At 35.9% G+C, this 19,686-nt stretch overlaps 1 protein-coding gene across 1 annotated transcript; it reads left to right on the top strand.

The window, feature by feature from the left end:
* Positions 1-1,776: 1,776 nt before the first annotated feature.
* LOC140332074 (immunoglobulin lambda-1 light chain-like) lies at positions 1,777-19,686 on the top strand. The gene is made up of 6 exons (XM_072413372.1): positions 1,777-1,812; positions 1,918-2,259; positions 14,239-14,298; positions 15,269-15,598; positions 16,730-16,771; positions 19,549-19,686. Exons 2-6 carry the CDS (start codon positions 1,932-1,934, stop codon positions 19,668-19,670), a joined length of 882 nt encoding a protein of 293 aa, XP_072269473.1. The 5' UTR covers positions 1,777-1,812; positions 1,918-1,931; the 3' UTR covers positions 19,671-19,686.

Raw genomic sequence — 19,686 nt, 5'->3', positions numbered from 1 at the left:
GGAGGATATCTAGATGTTGTACAGATATACCTTGTAGTTGTTACTTTTGTTCTGCTTGATATACCTGTACTTTTCCAGATACAATGGAGGTGCAACATTGTGAGAATCTATGTAAGTGAGGGCTGTAAAAAAAAAGTATACCAATTAAAGATTTCTATGCCTTAGTATCTTAGTACTTCATTACTTATCTCTATGTTTAACCCTCTTTCGATGTTTATTGTCTAAGTTCAATTAAAATTGAAGAGTTTGCTTGAGCGCCATGGTGGTACAAAAGAGCAATGTCTACATAAACTAATTCTGGGTTCAGTGACTTATTTTCATCAGGAGCAGGGGGAAAAGATTCAAGAGAAAGTATGTAACACTATTTCAGTCATAAGGGGGGTGATGATGGGTATTATTTCATCAATTGGTTAAGCATTGTCACATCATTCAAAGTAATAAACATGATTTGCAATTTAAAAAATATCCCAGGGTTGTAATGGGCACCTCTATTTGCCTGACAGTCTATAAATAAAGTTATCTAAATGGTGAAAAAAATCCCCAGCCCTAACCCCTCTATTACAGTAAGTTATGCCTTCACCCTGCCAGGTGCTTCCCCTGACTTCTTTGACCTACCACACAGCAGCACTACCTGTAAAAGTCAAGTGCAAGGCTGCCTGAACGAATGTGGTAACATCCTATTGGCCTAAATTGGACATGCAGATCCTGCAGTTTGGGTACATTCCAGCCAAACAGCTGCAGTCCTCAATATTACTACAGTATGTAGATGCCCTCAATAAAAATTTAGTTCAGCTGTACTTTTGTCTGTGTATTTTTGTCAGTGACTACAAAATGTACCCCAGCAATGATTTTAATGACCCCAATATTAGTTCCCAGCATTGGTATCAAAAGTGATCCCCAGCAGCAGTATTAGACACCACTACAATGGCCTACATGAGGGTGAATAAATGAAAGCTGTAACTCTCTATGCTGATTTTTTGGTTGGTGTTCTTATTATTAGGGACTTTTTGTCCTTAAACATATTATGTGGTTAATGTAAGGCCATTTGAAGCTGCTGTTCTCTTCATAGCACTTTATTTCCCTTAAAGCTTCCCTAAAAAAAACTTAAAAAATAAAGTTGAATATTATTTGTGAATATTCATTTATTTGGGGAGTGTCTTAATTGATTGACATTGACTGACTTTTTTAAAGGTTGAGAAGCTTTTTATCTGATTTTTGATTCCAATGAGAATGTGATAGAAACTGGGTAGCTTCTCATTAGCAAGTACAGGAAAAGCCTCAGGAAACTAATGGCCAATTTCTGTCTGCTGATAATGACAGGACTGTATCCACTTGAAGAAAAGGATGTGTAACTGATAAACTGCTCAAACAAGGCCATTTTAATGATCAGAGTGAGGTCCTGCTCTATTATATTACCAGTACTAACAACACAGCTTTTATGCGTCCCCAAAAGCCTATTATTTAAAAATGTATGATTTTTTCAATTGTGGCCTTTAAAGACCCCATCCCCCCCTTGTAGATCTAAAAAATATTTTCTGGTTGAAAATCTTTATATGTTAATATATATATATATATATATATATATATATAATATCATATGAAGAGTTCAGCATTAAGGCACCCTAACTTGGGTATTGTTGTAAACCTAGTTAGTGATGATTAGTATTGTGGCATCTTAAAACAGGATGTGATGTTATACTGATGCTTGTAAAACACATTGAAGTTTTGCCTTCTTTACTGTACATTAGAAACAGTCCCTAAACAGAACAATGTTGTATTTGAGCTTTTTAACCTTTACAATTATAACACTGGGTATGCATAGGAGTGTTGGTAGCAGAGTTATCCTGCAATAATTCCATACTAGTTAAAAAATTATAATTTTATTTTGTATTAATCAGTACTTTTACTTTTGTGCAGATACGCAGGCATCAATGACTATAGAACAAAACCAGATTTCTGTTACACATACTGGAAATGGAGAGTCAACAGCCTACTTGAGATGTATTGTCCACAGAAAGAATTATCTTCACTGGTATGTGCAAAAGAATAATGGAGAGCTTAAGAGAATTCTCTATATAGATGATAACGATCACAGCACCATTTATGATGATGGAGCTACCCATAATAAATTTGTGACTGTGTGGGAATCAAATGTTTGTAGCCTGATTATCAAGAAAATAATGGATGAAGATGCTGGCACCTACTATTGTGCACTCTGGTATTACAGTATTCACACTGATATAAACCAACAAAAACACTGTACAAATAAAGGCAGTGTAATACAGATGATCAGATATGTAACTCTCACTGACCACAAATACACAACTGACATTGATTGGGTAAAAATGGGTTAGCAGCTGACAAATGTTTTAGTTATCCTTGAATAAATTGTATTTATAGAATGTTTAATAATAAAAAGGGTCTTAAAGAAAAAGCTGCAAAATATATCTGTCTGAAATTACTAGATGAGAAAACAGTTACGTTTTTTTTGTTAAATTTGCTTCTGTTATGGTACAATTACAAATAACTGTCCTTAGTTTAGCAGAGGTGCACAAAATTAGAGCCATACATGTGTGATTTAAATTCCTTTTGGAAAATATAAAAATTATGAAGTGTTCTACTGCATGGAGTTTGCAGGTTCTCCCCGTGTTTGTATAGGTTTCCTCTGGGTACCCTGGTTTCCTCCCACATTCCAAAAACATGCAGTTAGGTTAATTGGTTTCCCCCCAAAAACTCTAAAGTAAAGTAGGTATTTTACAATGAAAATATTGGTACTGTTATAAACCTGCATATTCCCTATTCTGATTTGACACCAAAATTATGTAAACTTACCAGTGACCAGTACTAGTAACTATAATGGACTGCCTTGCCTTTGAACTTAGGTCAGGTATAATAGAAAGACCAATATATATAGAGTGTTGAAATTGTGCATGCGCTGGATCAAGTGAGAAGCATCTCACAGAGCTCCCGCTGTATCGATTAAGCACCCGTTAACAGCATCACCTGACTGTCTTTCACCGAGAATGGGTCGCAGACACATCGGGGCCACAATGTTTTTTCCAATTATCTGATCCGGCTACATCCTCCTCACTGGCATCCAAGATGGCGCCGGCAGGAGATGCAGGGCGCGAAAAGTCCCGGTCTATTAGTACTCATTCAGATGTCTCCCCTACACCTACAGAAAGGGCACAGGTGGCAGAGCAGAGATCCATGACATCCTCCAGCCCCCCTTCTTCACTCATCTATCCCTAGATACAGCAGCGGAGCCTACCCCAAATACATCAGGCCTTACAAGGGCGGACTTAGAGGCATGCATAAGCCGTTTAGAGGGCACAGTCAGACAGGAGATTGCCAGTGTTAAGAAAGATTTGGGGTCCAGAATACTAGTGGTCAAAGAGGTGACTGAAGCACTTACCAAATCTGTTGACCAACAGAGAGAGGTTCTAAATGAACACACTACTACTACAGTGCCTGATATTGATGCAAGATAATCTAGAAAATAGAAATAGGCATCCGCATACGTGGCCTCCCTGAGTCGGTGGAATCCTTGAATTTATTGGGGGCAGTCAAAACCTTGTTCAACAGTATATTGGGGGCAACCACAATTCCCCAATTGAAATGGAAAGGGTGCACCGTGTCCCAGGTTACAGGCCCCAGGATCTAGATAGAACCAGGGATGTGGTCTTCCATCTTTTTTGGCCACCTTTGCTTTGCCCTAGGTACAATTACCTGATTGGCCAAAAGGTCCCTGTATCCTCGATGCTCTAGTTGGAAAAGTCTGTTGGATTCAACGAAAACATTGGAACCAGAAGAGAATGAAATTGGGTACTGTTACACCAACACCATGAGCATAATTGAAGCACCTTGTCCATTTTTTCTGCAGCTTATTCTTCCATCTGTTCTAGCTGGTTGCCATGGCGGTGGCGACACCACTATCTCAGGTTATGTGTGGTTACGTTAAAATCAAATTATTTGCCAGATGCTGTTTAATTCTCTGTATTTATGCATTATTTATTGTTTTGTATTACTTACACTTAGGCTCAAAGGTGGGAGCTCCCCCATATGAATCTGAGCCTTCACAATCTCCAACCTAGGGTCCTCGCTGATACAGTGAGAGGTTTTTGTACCTTTCTTTAAATAGCGCTTACACAAATCTCACCTAAAGTGTGGAATTGGAAGCTGAATGAATACCTCCTGAAAAACAAGGAAATCTTGGCAGATGTTTTCAAAGAGTTATCTGCATACTTTTCCACTAACGAGACAGCAGATGTGAGCCCCATGATAGTGTGGGAAGCACACAAAGTAGTATTATTCATAAAACATGGCACTGGAGTTAAAAAAGCTACTAGACATTAACTATTGGTCATGCTCTCAAAAATTCAAGACCTGGAAAAAATCCACAAACATACTTTAGATCCAACTATGGGGAAAATATTGATACTGTTACAAGATAAGCTAGCTAACCTCTGCCTGGGCAAAGCCAAGACTACACTGGCTACATGTAGAAGAACCTTTTACGAGTATGGTAATAGGAGTAGTAGAATACTTGCTAATTCTCTGAAGGCCCAGAGGGCACGCTCCTTTAACCCCTTATATAGTTAATAAGGAAGGTAGTAGATAGGTAATAAGGTCCACCTGGTGAAAGATATTTCCGCTTGTTTTCAAGACTATTACCAGTCCCTCTATAATATCAACCACAACCCCCCGGAGAAATGATAGAACTGCGGAGAGAATTGTCAAGATTAAAAACTATATCACTTATTCAGGAATGCCACAATTGTCCCAAGCTGATATTGAGGCATTAGAGGCCCCTATCACAGCCATAGACCTCCAGAGAGCCATCAAATCCACCGCCACAGGGAAGCCCTCAGGCCCAGATGGCTTCACTTTAAATTACTATAAGACCTTCCAAGAAATACCTTCACCCCGATTCCTTGCAGCTTTCAATTTTCTGTTGTCCAGAGGGAAACTATCTAAAGAAAGAACCCTCATCATGTACAAGTTATAGGCCAATATCGTTGCCTAAAATGTTGGCATGCAGGGTGCAACCTCTACTATGTAAACTTATACACTTTGACCAGATTGAGTTTGTACCTACTAGAGAAGCTATGGACAATACAACTAAAGTTGTTAACTGGATCCTAGCTACACAACGATCCAATGTTCCAGTCCTGCTTCTGTCAACCGACACAGAAAAAGTGTTCCACAGAGTGGACTGGCAGTTTATGATGCAAACCCTGACACATATTGGTCTAGGTGACAATATGATGTCCTGAATTGGTTCACTGTACTCCCATGTCGCTGCTTCGGTACGAGTAAATGGATTTTTATCTGAAACCCTACCGATCTCAAATAGTACGAGACAGATGTGCCTCCTTTCCCTATTACTTTTCATACTTACCCTTGAACCATTTCTTTCCATGCTATATCCGTTCCTCCACCGATGTATCAGGTCTGCAATTTGGGACGGAACACAAAGTGGCGGCTATTGCCGATGATCTCCTTTTTCTTCTGTCCAGACCCATATTGTCCTTGCCTAACCTACTACAGGGGTTCAAAATATATGGCAATCTATCAAACTTTAAAATAAATGTCTCTAAATGTGCAGCCCTGAACCTTACTTTGCCTGAGGCACAACGGAAAATTCTCCCCTATGCTACTTAAGTTTTCGGGCGACCTGGACCAATGGGTGTCCCATTCCTTTTCGTGGTTTGGTCGTATTCAGATTATTAAAATGAATATTGTCCCAAAGTTTCTTTATCTTTTCCAGGTACTCCCAATCAATGTCCCGGGGACCTTTTTTAAACAACTACATACCAAACTGTTTAAATTTATCTGGGGGAACAAGACTCAGAGACTGAGCAGGAGACTGTTGTTCTGGCAAAAAGGAGTAGGCAGCCTGAGTGTCCCTAATTTCTCCTTATACTATGCAGCTTCATACTTGGTACGAATTGTGGACTGGTGCACACACACAGATAGTAAGTAAAGGGGTTTTGCTGGGACAAAGTTTCTGTTCTACTGAGCTGAAGCACCTTCCATGGGTACAACACCCATCGAGACAGATCGCAGAATCACCCTCTACTAAGGGCAACGTGTGACATTTGTAGCAAACATTTTCCGCATAATGAAATTTCACCCCAACCCAGTCCAATTACACCGGTAATTGGGAACCCCGCCTTTGTCCCAACTGTAGAGGACAGAGGCTTCTCTAAATTGAGGGAAGAAAGTTTGGATAGGGCATTGAACTATGTGAAGAGGGACCACAGGTATTTGATGGAAGAGTTCCCCAGATCTCCCCTTTGGCCTGGATTTCTGGAGGGCAGCGCAATTGATACATTTTTTGTGATCTTTGCTGCCTGCATCCAACTTCCAGAGACTATTATCTATGTTTAAAAGGCAGTATGCGGGAATAGACCACTCTAGACACGCTATCTCATCCATATACTCATATACTGCTCAACATGTCGCCTGAAAATTCATCTATTCATTATTCACCCTCATACCTATGTTCTTGGGAAAGTGAGCTGGGGTGAGTTTAACCTCTTCACAACGAGAACAAGTAATCAGTTTTGCACACCAGGCATCCATTCACAGCGGTATTCCGGATATTAGTTATAAAATTCTGACTACATGGTATTTGACCCCCGAAAGGTTACACGTTATACTCCCATCACAATCTAGGCTGTGTTGGAGGTGTGGCAGGGACACTAGGACCACGCTACACATAATTTAGTCTTGCCCAGTAATTAAAGAATTCTGGGCCAGAGTTAGAGAAGTATGTCAAAAGATGTCCATTTGGGAGATCCTTGAAGACTCGGCTTTCTTCCCCCTCTATCTGAATGACTGGCCGCAAAAAATATATAATAACTCAGTGCTTAAGCACCTCCTAAATGCAGCTAAAGCCTGTTTTCCGGGATTATGGAAGAAGGCCGAACCACCTACCGTTAAACTTTGGTTTCATAAGGTGAACAAAATCATGCTCATGGAGGATCTTACCTGAGGTATCCATGACAAAAGAGATTTCTGTCCACTTGGGGCCCATGGATAACTTTTCAGGAATCCAATGAATACAAAATTCTGATGGGCCAATAAAATGTTTAGTACGGTACATGGGGATATGATGGTGGGTACGGTGGGAGTTAGTTGTATCAGGGCTTCCGGTAGTGCCCCCTCTTGAATACAGGGCTATAGGACCTGATGTTTTCCTATATTTCAACACTGTATGCTATATATATTTTTGCCTTCTGGAACGAACCACAACTACTAGAGTTGGGACTTTTTATTTTCCCGATTTATCGTCACTTGGGATTTTCAGGACTCTACTAACTTTGAGACACTCCCCTTCCCATTTTGTTATACTCCCCCCCCCTCCCCTTTTTCCCTTTGATTTTCCCTCCCTTTTTCCAAAATGCTGTTATGTTAAAAATTTGATGCTAAAAATAAAAAAAAAAGAAAGACCAATAATTGGGGGGCTTTATTATGCATCAGCCCTATATTCCAAGCCACCATATTCATGATGCACCTATTATGTAATAAGGAAAGCATAGGGAGAACTGTGATAATAAAGTGCTTAAGGGGAGACAGGTGTAGGGCAGGTTTATTACATCCAAATACTGCTTATATTTTACAGCCTCATTACAAACCCCCCCCCCCCTTCTTCCCATTCACTATGGTGATAACAGGCTATGTGATTTCTGTAGGCATATATTTTCTCTCCTTCTTCTTGTCTTCAAGCTGCATGTTTTTGTTTGCACACAGCGTATTTCCCAATATGCTACTTGAGATTCAAGCAACATGTAAACTACATTACTATATTCTGCTTTATTTCAGCACTGAGGGCTACAGGTATTGCTACACTTCACTAGATGGCTACTTCATATGGATTTATACTACACAAATACAATGGGGCTGAGATAATAAAGCTCTCCAGGGCCGGAGAGGATACAATTTCTTCAATGGAGGTGTGTGATCCAGCAAACCTGGAATGGATTCCCTAAAAGTAATTTTCTGTTTCCTAGCAAATGTTTTCAATCGGGGACCAGATATGTTCCAGATTTGCTGGATCACCCAGCTTCACTGAAAAAAGTGTATCGTCTTTAGCCTTGGAAAGCTTTATTAAATCAGGTCCAATGTTCCAAATACATCTTTGCAGTGGCATGCATTATTGATGATTGGTGAAAAAAACTGAAGTGAAGAAATATTACATCATTCCTGCTTATGGTATGAAAATTTTTATCTATGGCTTAGTCTTCTGGGGGAAAAGTCTCTCTTCGCCTTTTTTGTATTTAATGTATGAATATTATACAGTAACCTTATTTCTTCAACATAGAGTAGCTTGGGCATGAAATCAAAAGACAAAAAGCTTCATAACTTGAAATAAAATCATACTGAGTGGTTGGCATGAGTTGTGTTAACTTTATTTACTATTAACTGCTTGTAAATGGTGGTATGCCAATGTAGAATTCCTGGTGGACCTCTTTAGGAGTAGCCAACTGGTGCCACTGTTGAAAAACTTTAAACAATCAGACTCAATCTACAACAATAGATTAGTATTTATAGAGATATGCGTGCCCAACAGTTAATCAGAACTGACAAATTCCAATTGTGTCCCCTGGGTATAACACTATTTTGTAAAAGTACAGTGTAATGCCATATTGTTTGGTATTGTGTTCTTTTGTGACCTATTTTCTTTTGTGATCTTAGATTTTATTGTTGTCTGAGGTATTTATTTTATCTTGGGGGCTGTTATTTGCAGCCTGAGTTTATGCTTTAACCCCTTCATAACAGTTTTTAGAATCATAGATACCCAATTTTTGACCACAAACACTCTATAGTCATGTTTACACACTGTACATGTACAATGTACATTCTGTGTATATGAAACACATGTTTCATATATGTCCCAGTCTGAATACAGTGAAAAATTGCAAGAACTTGGTAATGTAAATTTGTGAAAATTATACATATCAATAAATACATAACAACAAATCCATCTATAATTAAATAGATAATTAGATTCACATGTCTTTTAATTTATGTACTTACCTGTGGGATTTACAGAGTATTTGGGATATACTCTGTAGTTTAGAAAAGAAAGGATTGAATACATACTGGGCATAAGTTATCAAAGCTCTCCAAGACTGGATAATATAGACTATCATGGGAGAACCTGGGCAATCCAGCAGACCTTGTTTAGAGATGGGCCAGGATTGAAAACATTTGCTTAGTAGCAAAAAATTTTAAAGAAATCCACTCCAGGTTTGCTGTATCACCCAGGTTAACTCATGATAGTGTAAATTATCCAGTCTTGGAGAGCTTTGATAATTTATGCCCAGTATGTAATCAGTCCATTTTTTTCTCTAAACTACAGAGTATATCTCATATTATAGACCCTGGTTCTCTAGCCCATTCATACCTATTGTTCTCCAATGACACGTCTTGCCTATGGATGACAACCATGCTCCTCCACAGATTCAGATAATTAAATCAATGTTGTCACTCAAAGAAAGTATGTTATGGGATACTTAAGCTGCGTACACACTTCCAATTTTTATCGTTCAAAATGAACGACGAACGAACGACGAACGATCGATTGGGCAAAAATCGTTCGTAAAAAAAGTAACCAACGACGCCGACGAACGACATGTATTTTCTCTCCTTCTTCTTGTCTTCAAGCTGCATGTTTTTGTTTGCACACAGCGTATTTCCCAATATGCTACTTGAGATTCAAGCAACATATAAACTACATTACTATATTCTGCTTTATTTCAGCACTGAGGGCTACAGGTATTGCTACACTTCACTAGATGGCTACTTCATATGGATTTATACTACACAAATACAATGGGGCTGAAAAGTGACAGGACCTGGAAATGTTCTGAATATGGGGGGTAAATGAGAAGGCAGAATCAAAGGTAACACCAAGACAACGTGCCTGAGCGAAGGGCCAAATAACAGTTAGGAATATGTCAGAGGTATTTTTGGAATATGAGGGGGGTGGGAGATAATGAGTTCTGTTTTATCCAGGTTGAGTTTCAGTAATCGGTCAGACATCCATGATGAGATGGCCGACAAGCAGCATGAGACCTTATCCAGGACTGAGGGCGACAGGTCAGGGGTGGACAGATAGATTTGAGTGTCATCAGCATACAGATAGTACTGTAAGCCAAAGTAGAATATGAGACTACCAAGAGAGGCGGTGTACAGAGAAAAGAGAACGAGTGCAAGGACTGACCCTTGGGGAACACCAACAGGGAAGAGAGTGGGAGAGGAGGAATTACCATTTAAAAAAACTTGAAAGGAGCGGTCAGACACATAGGAAGCAAACCAAGAGAGAGAAGTGTCACTGATTCCAATGGAGCACATGGAGAAGGAGGAGGGAGAAGGAGTTGCCCTGAGACTTAGCTCTCATGAGGTCATTTGCCACTTTAGTTTCAATGGACAAAAATGGAAAGGGCAGCTTGAAATCAAGACTGGAGAGGGTCCAGGAGAGAGTTGGTGCTCAGGTAACTGGTGAGTCTTTTGTAGACAGGGAGTTCAAAACGTTCGGAGACATATGGGAGAAGGGAGATAGGACGGTAGATAGAGGGTAGGGAGGAATCTAGTGAGAACAGGGAGAATTATGGCATGTTTGAAAGCGGAGGGGTATATACTTTTTATTGCGCTGAAGATAAACAATTATACAGATCAGGAAAATCACAGTGTTTGTGAGTAACTGGTAAAATACAGATGAGCAACGTGGCAGCCAGTGAACACGTATTTTCGTAAGTGGGGTCAACAATGTCAACATCCCTACTTTATCCATAAAGGTTTCCTTTGAAGCATGTTCATGCATTTTTTACTTACTTCAGAAGACCTTAGCCAAAATGAAAAATACAGGTCAATGCCTGCAAAAACATAACAGGCATTATTCTATTCCCTTACACACCACTGTATTGTGCCAAGTTGAATATGGCCAGTTTTAAACAATGGAGAATGCAACATAATAAACTAAGCAATTATTAGAACAAACCTTTTACTAAATATTATTGCATTAATGAGCTTCTAAATAAAGATTGTTCAATCTGGCTATGATGAATTCATAGTCAGTTTCACAAAATGTCCTCAAATTAGGAGGATTCAAACTCTACTCTAAGCCCCACTGAAAGCTATCAGTGTTCATTCTCTTTTTATCATTTAGTCCTTTTGTGCAACAAAAACCCCAAACTACTGGTATTGAAAGTAGGCACAGCAATAGGAGGCATGTACAAGATAGACAGGTAATCCCAAGTGGTTTTACAAGTTTTTTTTTTTTAATAATGATAAAAATAATAACATATATATATATACATATTATATATTTTAAAAATAACACAGCATAGATCAATTTACTTACATTAATTTGATTGGCATTTCTGATAATTACTATTTTAGGTGTTAGCAGTGATGACCCTATTTTGTGCCGCCGGATCTCTATTTAAATCAAAGTATTTGTTTGTAATTTTGGGTACAAATAAGTACCTTGGTTTATATTCAAGTTGGTTTATATTTGAGTATGTATGATACTAATTGTATCATAGATATAAGCAGAAAACTGTTTTTGTAACAATTGTCATCAATACATGAATTAGTACATGCATTAGCACATAATGCACATGATTGGCTTTACTGTTGGCCTGATGTGATTCTTTGTATGCAAATTGACTTTAATATGTATTATTTAACAGATTGTCCTAATAAATCACACCATTTTGCGCAGAAATCTTTGGGTTTTAGTAATATCTTTAACTTAACCCTTTACACTTGTTTTGCATTGTGGCTAACATGGTACAACACTTACTAAAAGCCATTTTGTGTAAGCTATGAATCACAGTGTTCATGGAAAGACTTTGGTTCAGGTACAAGGCTTTTTGTAACAAGTAAGTAATAATAATTCATTTATTCTGTATTCAGTTAATGTACATATTTTCTTATTTTACCACTGTTTATTTATTTTTATTTTTTATATTGGGGCGGAGTAATACCATATGTTTCCTTAAACAATTTGTGACAACATATATATATATATATATATATATATATATATATAATTCTATTTTGTTTGTTTTTTTAAACAAGATGAGAAACAATATTTATCCACAATAACAAAATATAAATTTTGATTTGATAGTTCTTTATCAAAGCTAAGAATAATATTGGATGAAAAACACAGAAAAATATGTGCAAGGATACCAGCTTTGTTTGGATAGATATGATATGAACTGTAAGAAAATTTATGAATGTGTAGGAAAGGCGTGTAGATTCCAAAGAACAAAGGATTTTTTTATACTTTATTCAATTTATTATAAATATTCTATTTAATTAACTAAAATTGGAACATTGTGTGAAACTTGATTGAAGCTTACATGGATTTTAAGAAAACATTTTCTAAAAATCACTTTTTTAAATGAACTTACCAGAATTTACTAGGATGTTAAAAGTTGTTAAAAGACAAATCTGGTATATATCCTTGAGATCCAAAGAGATAAATATAATATTCCTATCAATATTTACTCATAATTTTTTTTTTACCTTAAATAACCTTGAATATTGGAAACCTTAGCCAGAGATTTTTAATTTGAGACTAAAACAAGAAGGTAATTACAACCTTTCCTGAATTAAAGGTATTAATGTAACAACAAGGTATCTACCAAAGGATTTGTTTGCTGTGAACAATGGATCATTTAAAAATGAAACAACATATTTGCTGGTTTTGTTTTAATTTCTGTTACCAGGTTTTAAAGATGAAAATATTTTGCTAAAATAAGTGTTAATACATATAAATAATTATAATTAATTATTGTTTTTAATTATTATAATCTTTTCAATACCCAGAAGTTGATTGCAGAACATGAGCACCATACATGAGTACCTTTGTACTTTCAAGTCAGAACATGATATACCGATCAGTATAAAGAAGCCCAATGTTAATTAAAAAAATATTTTTAATTAGCAATCAATAATTTTACTAATAATAACAATCAGTGTTATTTTTCTATTAAATTCCTGATGTCTCTTGAAAAGAGAGGGTAAGAGGTAGATGAGGTTGGTGGATGATAAATACTGCTAAATGAATGTGATTTGTCCTTGAAAAGTTAATATATTACTATCATAATTGTGAGCTAATAATAGAAACACTAATGCCTAAAAATCAAAAAACTTTATCCTAAATAAGATTTGCTAACAAATATGAGAATGTTCCAATATTTTTAAATCTTGTACACACTTAATATTCCAATAATATTGTTGGAAACAAACGATCGATCAGCCGAAAATGGTTCACAAAAAAGGTGACCAACGACTGACCAACGAAGCCAACGAAAGAGGATTGTCGTGGAAATGAACGACTGTCACGGCGGATCTGATTGGCTGATGATCATTCGCTATCTATCGTGTGTACGGTCGTTCAGTGATAGTGCATTTTTCTGCAGTACACTTTCTCCTTTACATGTCACTCCCTGCATCGCTCAAACGATTATATCTAGCGTGTGTACACTATTGGTGGATTATATTTGAACGATCGTATCATTACAGCATGTACAGGATTGTGCACAATACGATTGTTCAAATATAATCGTGCATAATCATTGATCAGACGTAATCGTTCGCTTTACATAACGATAATTATTGGAACTGTGTACATAGCTTTATTGAAGTACTCTATATATAGAAAAAATTGTTTATATAAATATCTTTATAGACATTGCATAAATGTCTAAAGTTAATTAGTATGTAATTTTTAAATTTTAAACTGCAAAAAAAAGTTGTAAAACTAATATTATTACTATATATTGTTATATAACTTCACACAGGAGTCACACATCCCAATTAAACAAAAGTATGGGTAAAAAAAAATTGTGCATATTGAATGTCAATCTAAATAATTGTGGACAAGAGAGACTCCTAGTGGATTTTATAGGCTATGTCCAGTTGGTTGAAAAGTTGGTAAAGCTTCTTTTATTCATGTTAAGAACGCTTTTTTTGTGCTTAAGTCTTTTTTTCAGACTTAATTTGGTTTTAGGTATGTTCTTTATTCTGCCTCCATAAATTCTTTTATCTATAATAATTATATTGTACCTAACATACTGGTATTTTACCCAATCTAGAAGTGTTTTGCAAATAATACACCTTAAATATATAAAACGTTTTCCTTTTTACCCAATGCACTATTGATATTTTATACCATGCAATAATAGAAACTGTTTTTGCTATGAAATTCAGCACTGTGTAAGGATGGCAGCATAAAAAAATTTGGAACAGGCACAAGACTTTTGGTTATTGGTAAGTAAAGCACTTAACCAGTTTTTTCCTGAGAAGGAAAATTATGTACATGTAACCTTAAAGTTTATGGGCTGCTGCCAAGGTAACAATAGTGTTTGTGTTACACTTAAATTAAAAATTAAATTTCATGTTATCAGTTATACAAATCTGATAAATGTTTATTATAATGTCACATATTCTATTGTTTAGACAATATAACTATATTTTTATGTTTAATAGATATTTAGGTTACATGTTTTCATTACAAATTGTTAAAAATTATTAGTGTTTAGTAACAAGTGTTTTTGTTTAAAAAAAGGAAAAATCAATAAAGAGTTCAGAATATTAAAGTAACAAAAATATGTTGGATAATCTATTATTAAATATTTACACTTTTGTAACTTAAATAAAACTTTCAGCAAATTTAGTTCACCAAACCCTATAGATGGGATTGTCTTAAGTAAATACATTTCAAGTAGAAAAATACAGTCCCATAAAGGGATAGGTTGGGAAAGGGTTAAACTATATATGTATGTATCTATCTAAAAATATATACCTACATATAACTTTTTTATCAGGAAAGTCTGTTTAATATTTTTTGTTTATTTGGTTAATGTTTACCTTGTTTTAGGCAAATTGATATGAACTATTCTATTTGACAAGTTAAAAAAACTTTTTAATTGTGAAAACTTTTATAAACAAACTCCTTGAACCTTAAACGAAGCAGTGTTTAGACATACCTTGACTGAGCCTGTTGGTGTCCATAAAAGCTCTATTTTAGAATTATGTAAATAATTTTTTGGGTTGTTTTCTTTGTTGTTTGCAACCCTTTGGGGAATATCCTTCCCGTTTTTACAGAGACAAAAACCTCCCCCCAGTATCCCTATTTAGCAAATAATCATGTTAATTCAACTCAACTCTACCCTAAAAAAGGGAAAAAAAGTTGTTTTGAGTTAGGCTTTACATTTTCCCAAAAATGATTTTCTTCTAGATCAACCCCCAAAGAAACCAGAGGTGACCATCTTAAAGTCTAGCACAGAAGATGTGGCAAAAAGAGGGTTTGCCATATATATGTGCAACCTGCAGAATTTCTTCCCCGATGTGATCAGAGTGGTCTGGTATGTACATGACAACGAGAAAGAAGTGGAGTCGGAGCAAGGTGACATTGAACACAACAACAGCACCAACACGTATTCACTGAGCAGCTGGATTATTGTGCCAATATCTGACCTGAAAATGACATTTACATGCAAATACAAACATGACACAACCAAAGAAGGATGGGGAATGAAATCTGTATCAGGACATGAGTATAATCTAGGTATGTATATTTACTTAAAGCTAATGTCTGGGCAAATAATAAATCCCCCTCCTTCCCTTTCACATCTAACTAATCCCTGCCATTTTAAAAAAATAAATCCTTATTGCCTTTTTTACTCTCCTGCAGCCATGATCATGTGACACCCATGGCCCACATGACATGGACACTTGCTTTTAACTGACCTAGGAGAGGGATTTATTTGCCCTATTGATCTTTGTAATGAGGTAAAAAGGAAGAAATTAACTAGTTTGTGTTGTCATTGGAACAGGAATAGAGGGAAAATCTTCCAACTTAGACGCATGTTGTGGTGACAAATGCCTAAAATGTTAGTGTTAGAAAGTACATGCACAGTGTGAATGCACACAAATTTTGCCTCTGCACGTTTTTCTCATTTTTACTGCATTTTTATTGTGTTTCATGTTCAGGTGCTTTATATATTAATTTTATCCCTGTGGGTACTTGGAAAATGTATTATAAGTGTTATTCAATAATGACTGGACATTTGACTTAGCATAGCACATTAATTAATTAGTGTTTCCATGTGTTTGCATAGAATGGAATATACTGCAACATATGCTGCCAAAATGCACAAAAGTTGCAATAAGCCATAATTTTTCAAAATACACTTGCATTTAATGCATTGATGTGAAACACTTCATAAACTGTAATGGTAAACAGTTTTCATGCACTTTTAGTGAGATGTGATCCGGCCTTGTAGAACATAAAAAATAGGAAGGTGTAAGTGCTTAACACTGCACATGCCACTGTGGCCCTATTATTTCCATTAATTGGACCAAAAGGAGAAGAGGTCAATCTATCTATCTATCTATCTATCTATCTATCTATCTATCTATCTATCTATCTATCTATCTATCATGCTATCTATCTATCTATCTATCTATCTAGATATTTGTTATAGAATAACAATGCACAGTAAACAGAATAAATTGTCAATACCAAATGGATAAAATCTTACAACACCTCAGTAAAATATGTTTCTAAAAATCATTATTTCCAAAGCCTTTAGCACACTCATCTCCTATTTTTAAATGTTGAAAATAAAAAAAAGGAATCCTTAACATGTTTCTCAATGCTTATAGCAGATTACAAGTGATTTTATTTGTTTTACAGAAACTCAAAAAAAAAGGTCCAATGACATGAAATGCAATGAAGGTATTTCTTTTTCATTCATTTTGATTAGTTCTCATAATAACCTAAGCTACTAAAAGACATATTTGCGCCTTAATTGTTTACACTTTATGTATAAATGCAATGAATTATTTTTCGTAGCTGTTTTTTATGTATATAAGAAGGATGACTGATTGTTTTAACGATCTACTGCATCATATATATAATTACTAGCTAATTACTTGGCGTTGCCCGGGTATTTATTTAATGCAATCTTAGACAGGAAAATGAATCAAATAAAGCTATAGTGGTGTTTCCAGTTGGCAGCGTTTGACATTCCCTTTTTTGCAGCAGATACCATGAGACTCAGATTTAAACTTCTTGGCTTGACAGTAACTACAAACCATTTTAATTTTTCAGATGGTAACACTTGCATGCTGCGAGTAGTCTTTATGTGGATCATAGTGGAATCCATCCAATGCTAAGCTAAAATGTTGTGCAGTCCGTGATCGTCTGGCTCTTTCTCCCATTTCGTGTACTCGGGTCTCACGCTGTTGTACTGTCTCTGAAACTCTAGATGTAGTAATTCTATCTCGCTTATCCTGTAGTAGGGCCTCATGCTGTTGTACTGTCTCTGAAGCTCTAGATGTAGCAGTTCTTTCTCTCATTTTCTGTACTCGGGTCTCACGCTGTTGTACTGTCCTTGAAGCTCTAGATATAGTAGCTCTTTCTCTCATTTCCTGTTGTTGGGTTTCACGATGTTGTACTGTTTCTGAAACTCTAGATGTATTAGCACTATATCTCTTATCCTGTAGTCGGGCCTCATGGTGTTGTACTGTCTCTGAAGCTCTAAATGTAGTAGCTTTTTCACTCATTTCTTGTAGTCGGGTCCTATGCTGTTGTACTATCTCTGAAGTTCTAGATGTAGTAGCTGTATCTCTCTTATCCTGTAGTCGGGCCTCATGCTGTTGTACCTGTACCTGTGGTATCTCTGATGCCACAGATGTAGTAGCTCTTTCTCCCATTTCCTATTGTCGGGTCTCATGCTGTCGTTCTGTCTCTGAAGCTCTAGATGTAGTAGTGCTCTCCTGCAGCGTGGCAAGTTTTCTATTCCTGTCCTCAGGATTTTCTTGTCTACAGTGTTGTTTCATTTTTTTTTTGAGTTTGATTGCACTCTCGTGCAATCGTTTTCTCAGAGGCATTATTACAGACCAGAAATTTGTAAAAGATTCCAAAAAAAAAGAGTGTAAACAAAAGGCACAGTCACTGAGCAATACATACACACATATATACATACATTCATGCAAATATACCTATGACATATACCACAGTGCTGTACAAAGATCAGCGGTGCACTCACATGAGTCTGAGTCATATGTCTAGCAAGTTTGGTTGAAATGTGTTGATGCGTTTCCTAGTGATCACATACACACATCTATATATATATAACACATGCATACAAACATACATACAAATATAGCTCTGACATATAGCACAGCACTGTACAAAGATCAGCAGTGCACTCACATGAGTCTGAGTCATATGTCTAGCATGTTGGGTTGAAATGTGTCCATGCGTTTCAGAGTGCTGGTGGAACATAGCAGGTTTGGTTGAAATATCTCTATGCATTTCTTACTGATCACATACACAGATACATACATCCAAATATAGCTCTGACATACAGCACAGCGCTGTACAAAGATGACTGGTACACTCACATGAGTCTCAGTCATATGTATGACAAATCTGGTTGAAATGTCTCCATGCTTTTTTGAGTGATGGTGGAACATACCGTACACACACAAACACACACACTCACACACATACATACATGCAATTTTATATATAGAGATTTTTATCTTATGCAAAGACATTGCTTCTGAGACCCTAGTGTTTAATGAATTACATTTTTTTTTATGAATTACATTTTTTAACCAAAATGATTATAACTGAACAAACTGTAACATGTAAATATTTTATAAAAAGAGAACTTTTTTTTTATATTTTTGTAATTATTTTGTGTTTCTATACATTGAAACTAAAATTCAAACATTAACAAATATATTTTAAAATGTGAGTTTTTTATACATTTTTAAATTTCAATAAAATACAAATTCAATAAAAAACTAATAAAAATAAAATTCAAATGGCAGAACATTTTGACCTATATTTCCTGAATAAATTCACCAATAAACTTGTTTTACTAGCTACGGTATATTGTTTCACATAAGGTTTGATTTCTGGATATTTTGTGATGTTACTATATTAATGACAGCATTATTCATTAAATGATTATTTTTAAGAAATATACAATTTTAATTTATCTTGCACAATTCCTATTTCTTATCCTTTAAAATACTGGTACCTATAAACTACTATATATTGCATTAAAACAAATTGGCTAAGTTTGGCATGCATTCTTTAATCTAAAAAAAACAAAAAACCCATTCTCAACAAATTCTTTCAAAATCGAAATGTGGGTTGAAATCATTTCCCAACAATTGGTAAAATATTTCACTGACAATTATAATTTTTAACAATTTGTATTGAATGTTATTGTTTATTCAAGGGTTATTTCCTTGCTGTAGCAGAAGGAATGTCTGTAGTGGATATGCTAAAAGTAAAATGTGTAATTGTAAATTAAGGAACAAGTTTAACTGAAATTTTATGAAGTCACAAAAAATTGTGTAAACTTTCTTATAAAAAAAAATGATTCTGTCCAAAATGTAAGCATTTGAAAGTACCCATTCTTGAGATATGATAAGCATATGTAACCTAGAGATGACTATTTCAACTTGCTCACCTTTTCGTAATTTTTCTAGGCTTGCCAAGTTTCAATCGTATGGTGTATCGGGCAGCACAACTTACCTACGTTATGCTAATCTTGAAGAGCTTCATGTATTTGCCGGTTTTGATTTTCATCATGAACAAGTCCAAATTGTAAATGTCTCAGAGCAAAC

Source organism: Pyxicephalus adspersus, chromosome 5 (assembly GCF_032062135.1).
Source record: "Pyxicephalus adspersus chromosome 5, UCB_Pads_2.0, whole genome shotgun sequence".
Lineage (NCBI taxonomy): Eukaryota > Metazoa > Chordata > Amphibia > Anura > Pyxicephalidae > Pyxicephalus > Pyxicephalus adspersus.
This window is presented reverse-complemented; position numbering and strand designations above follow the sequence as displayed.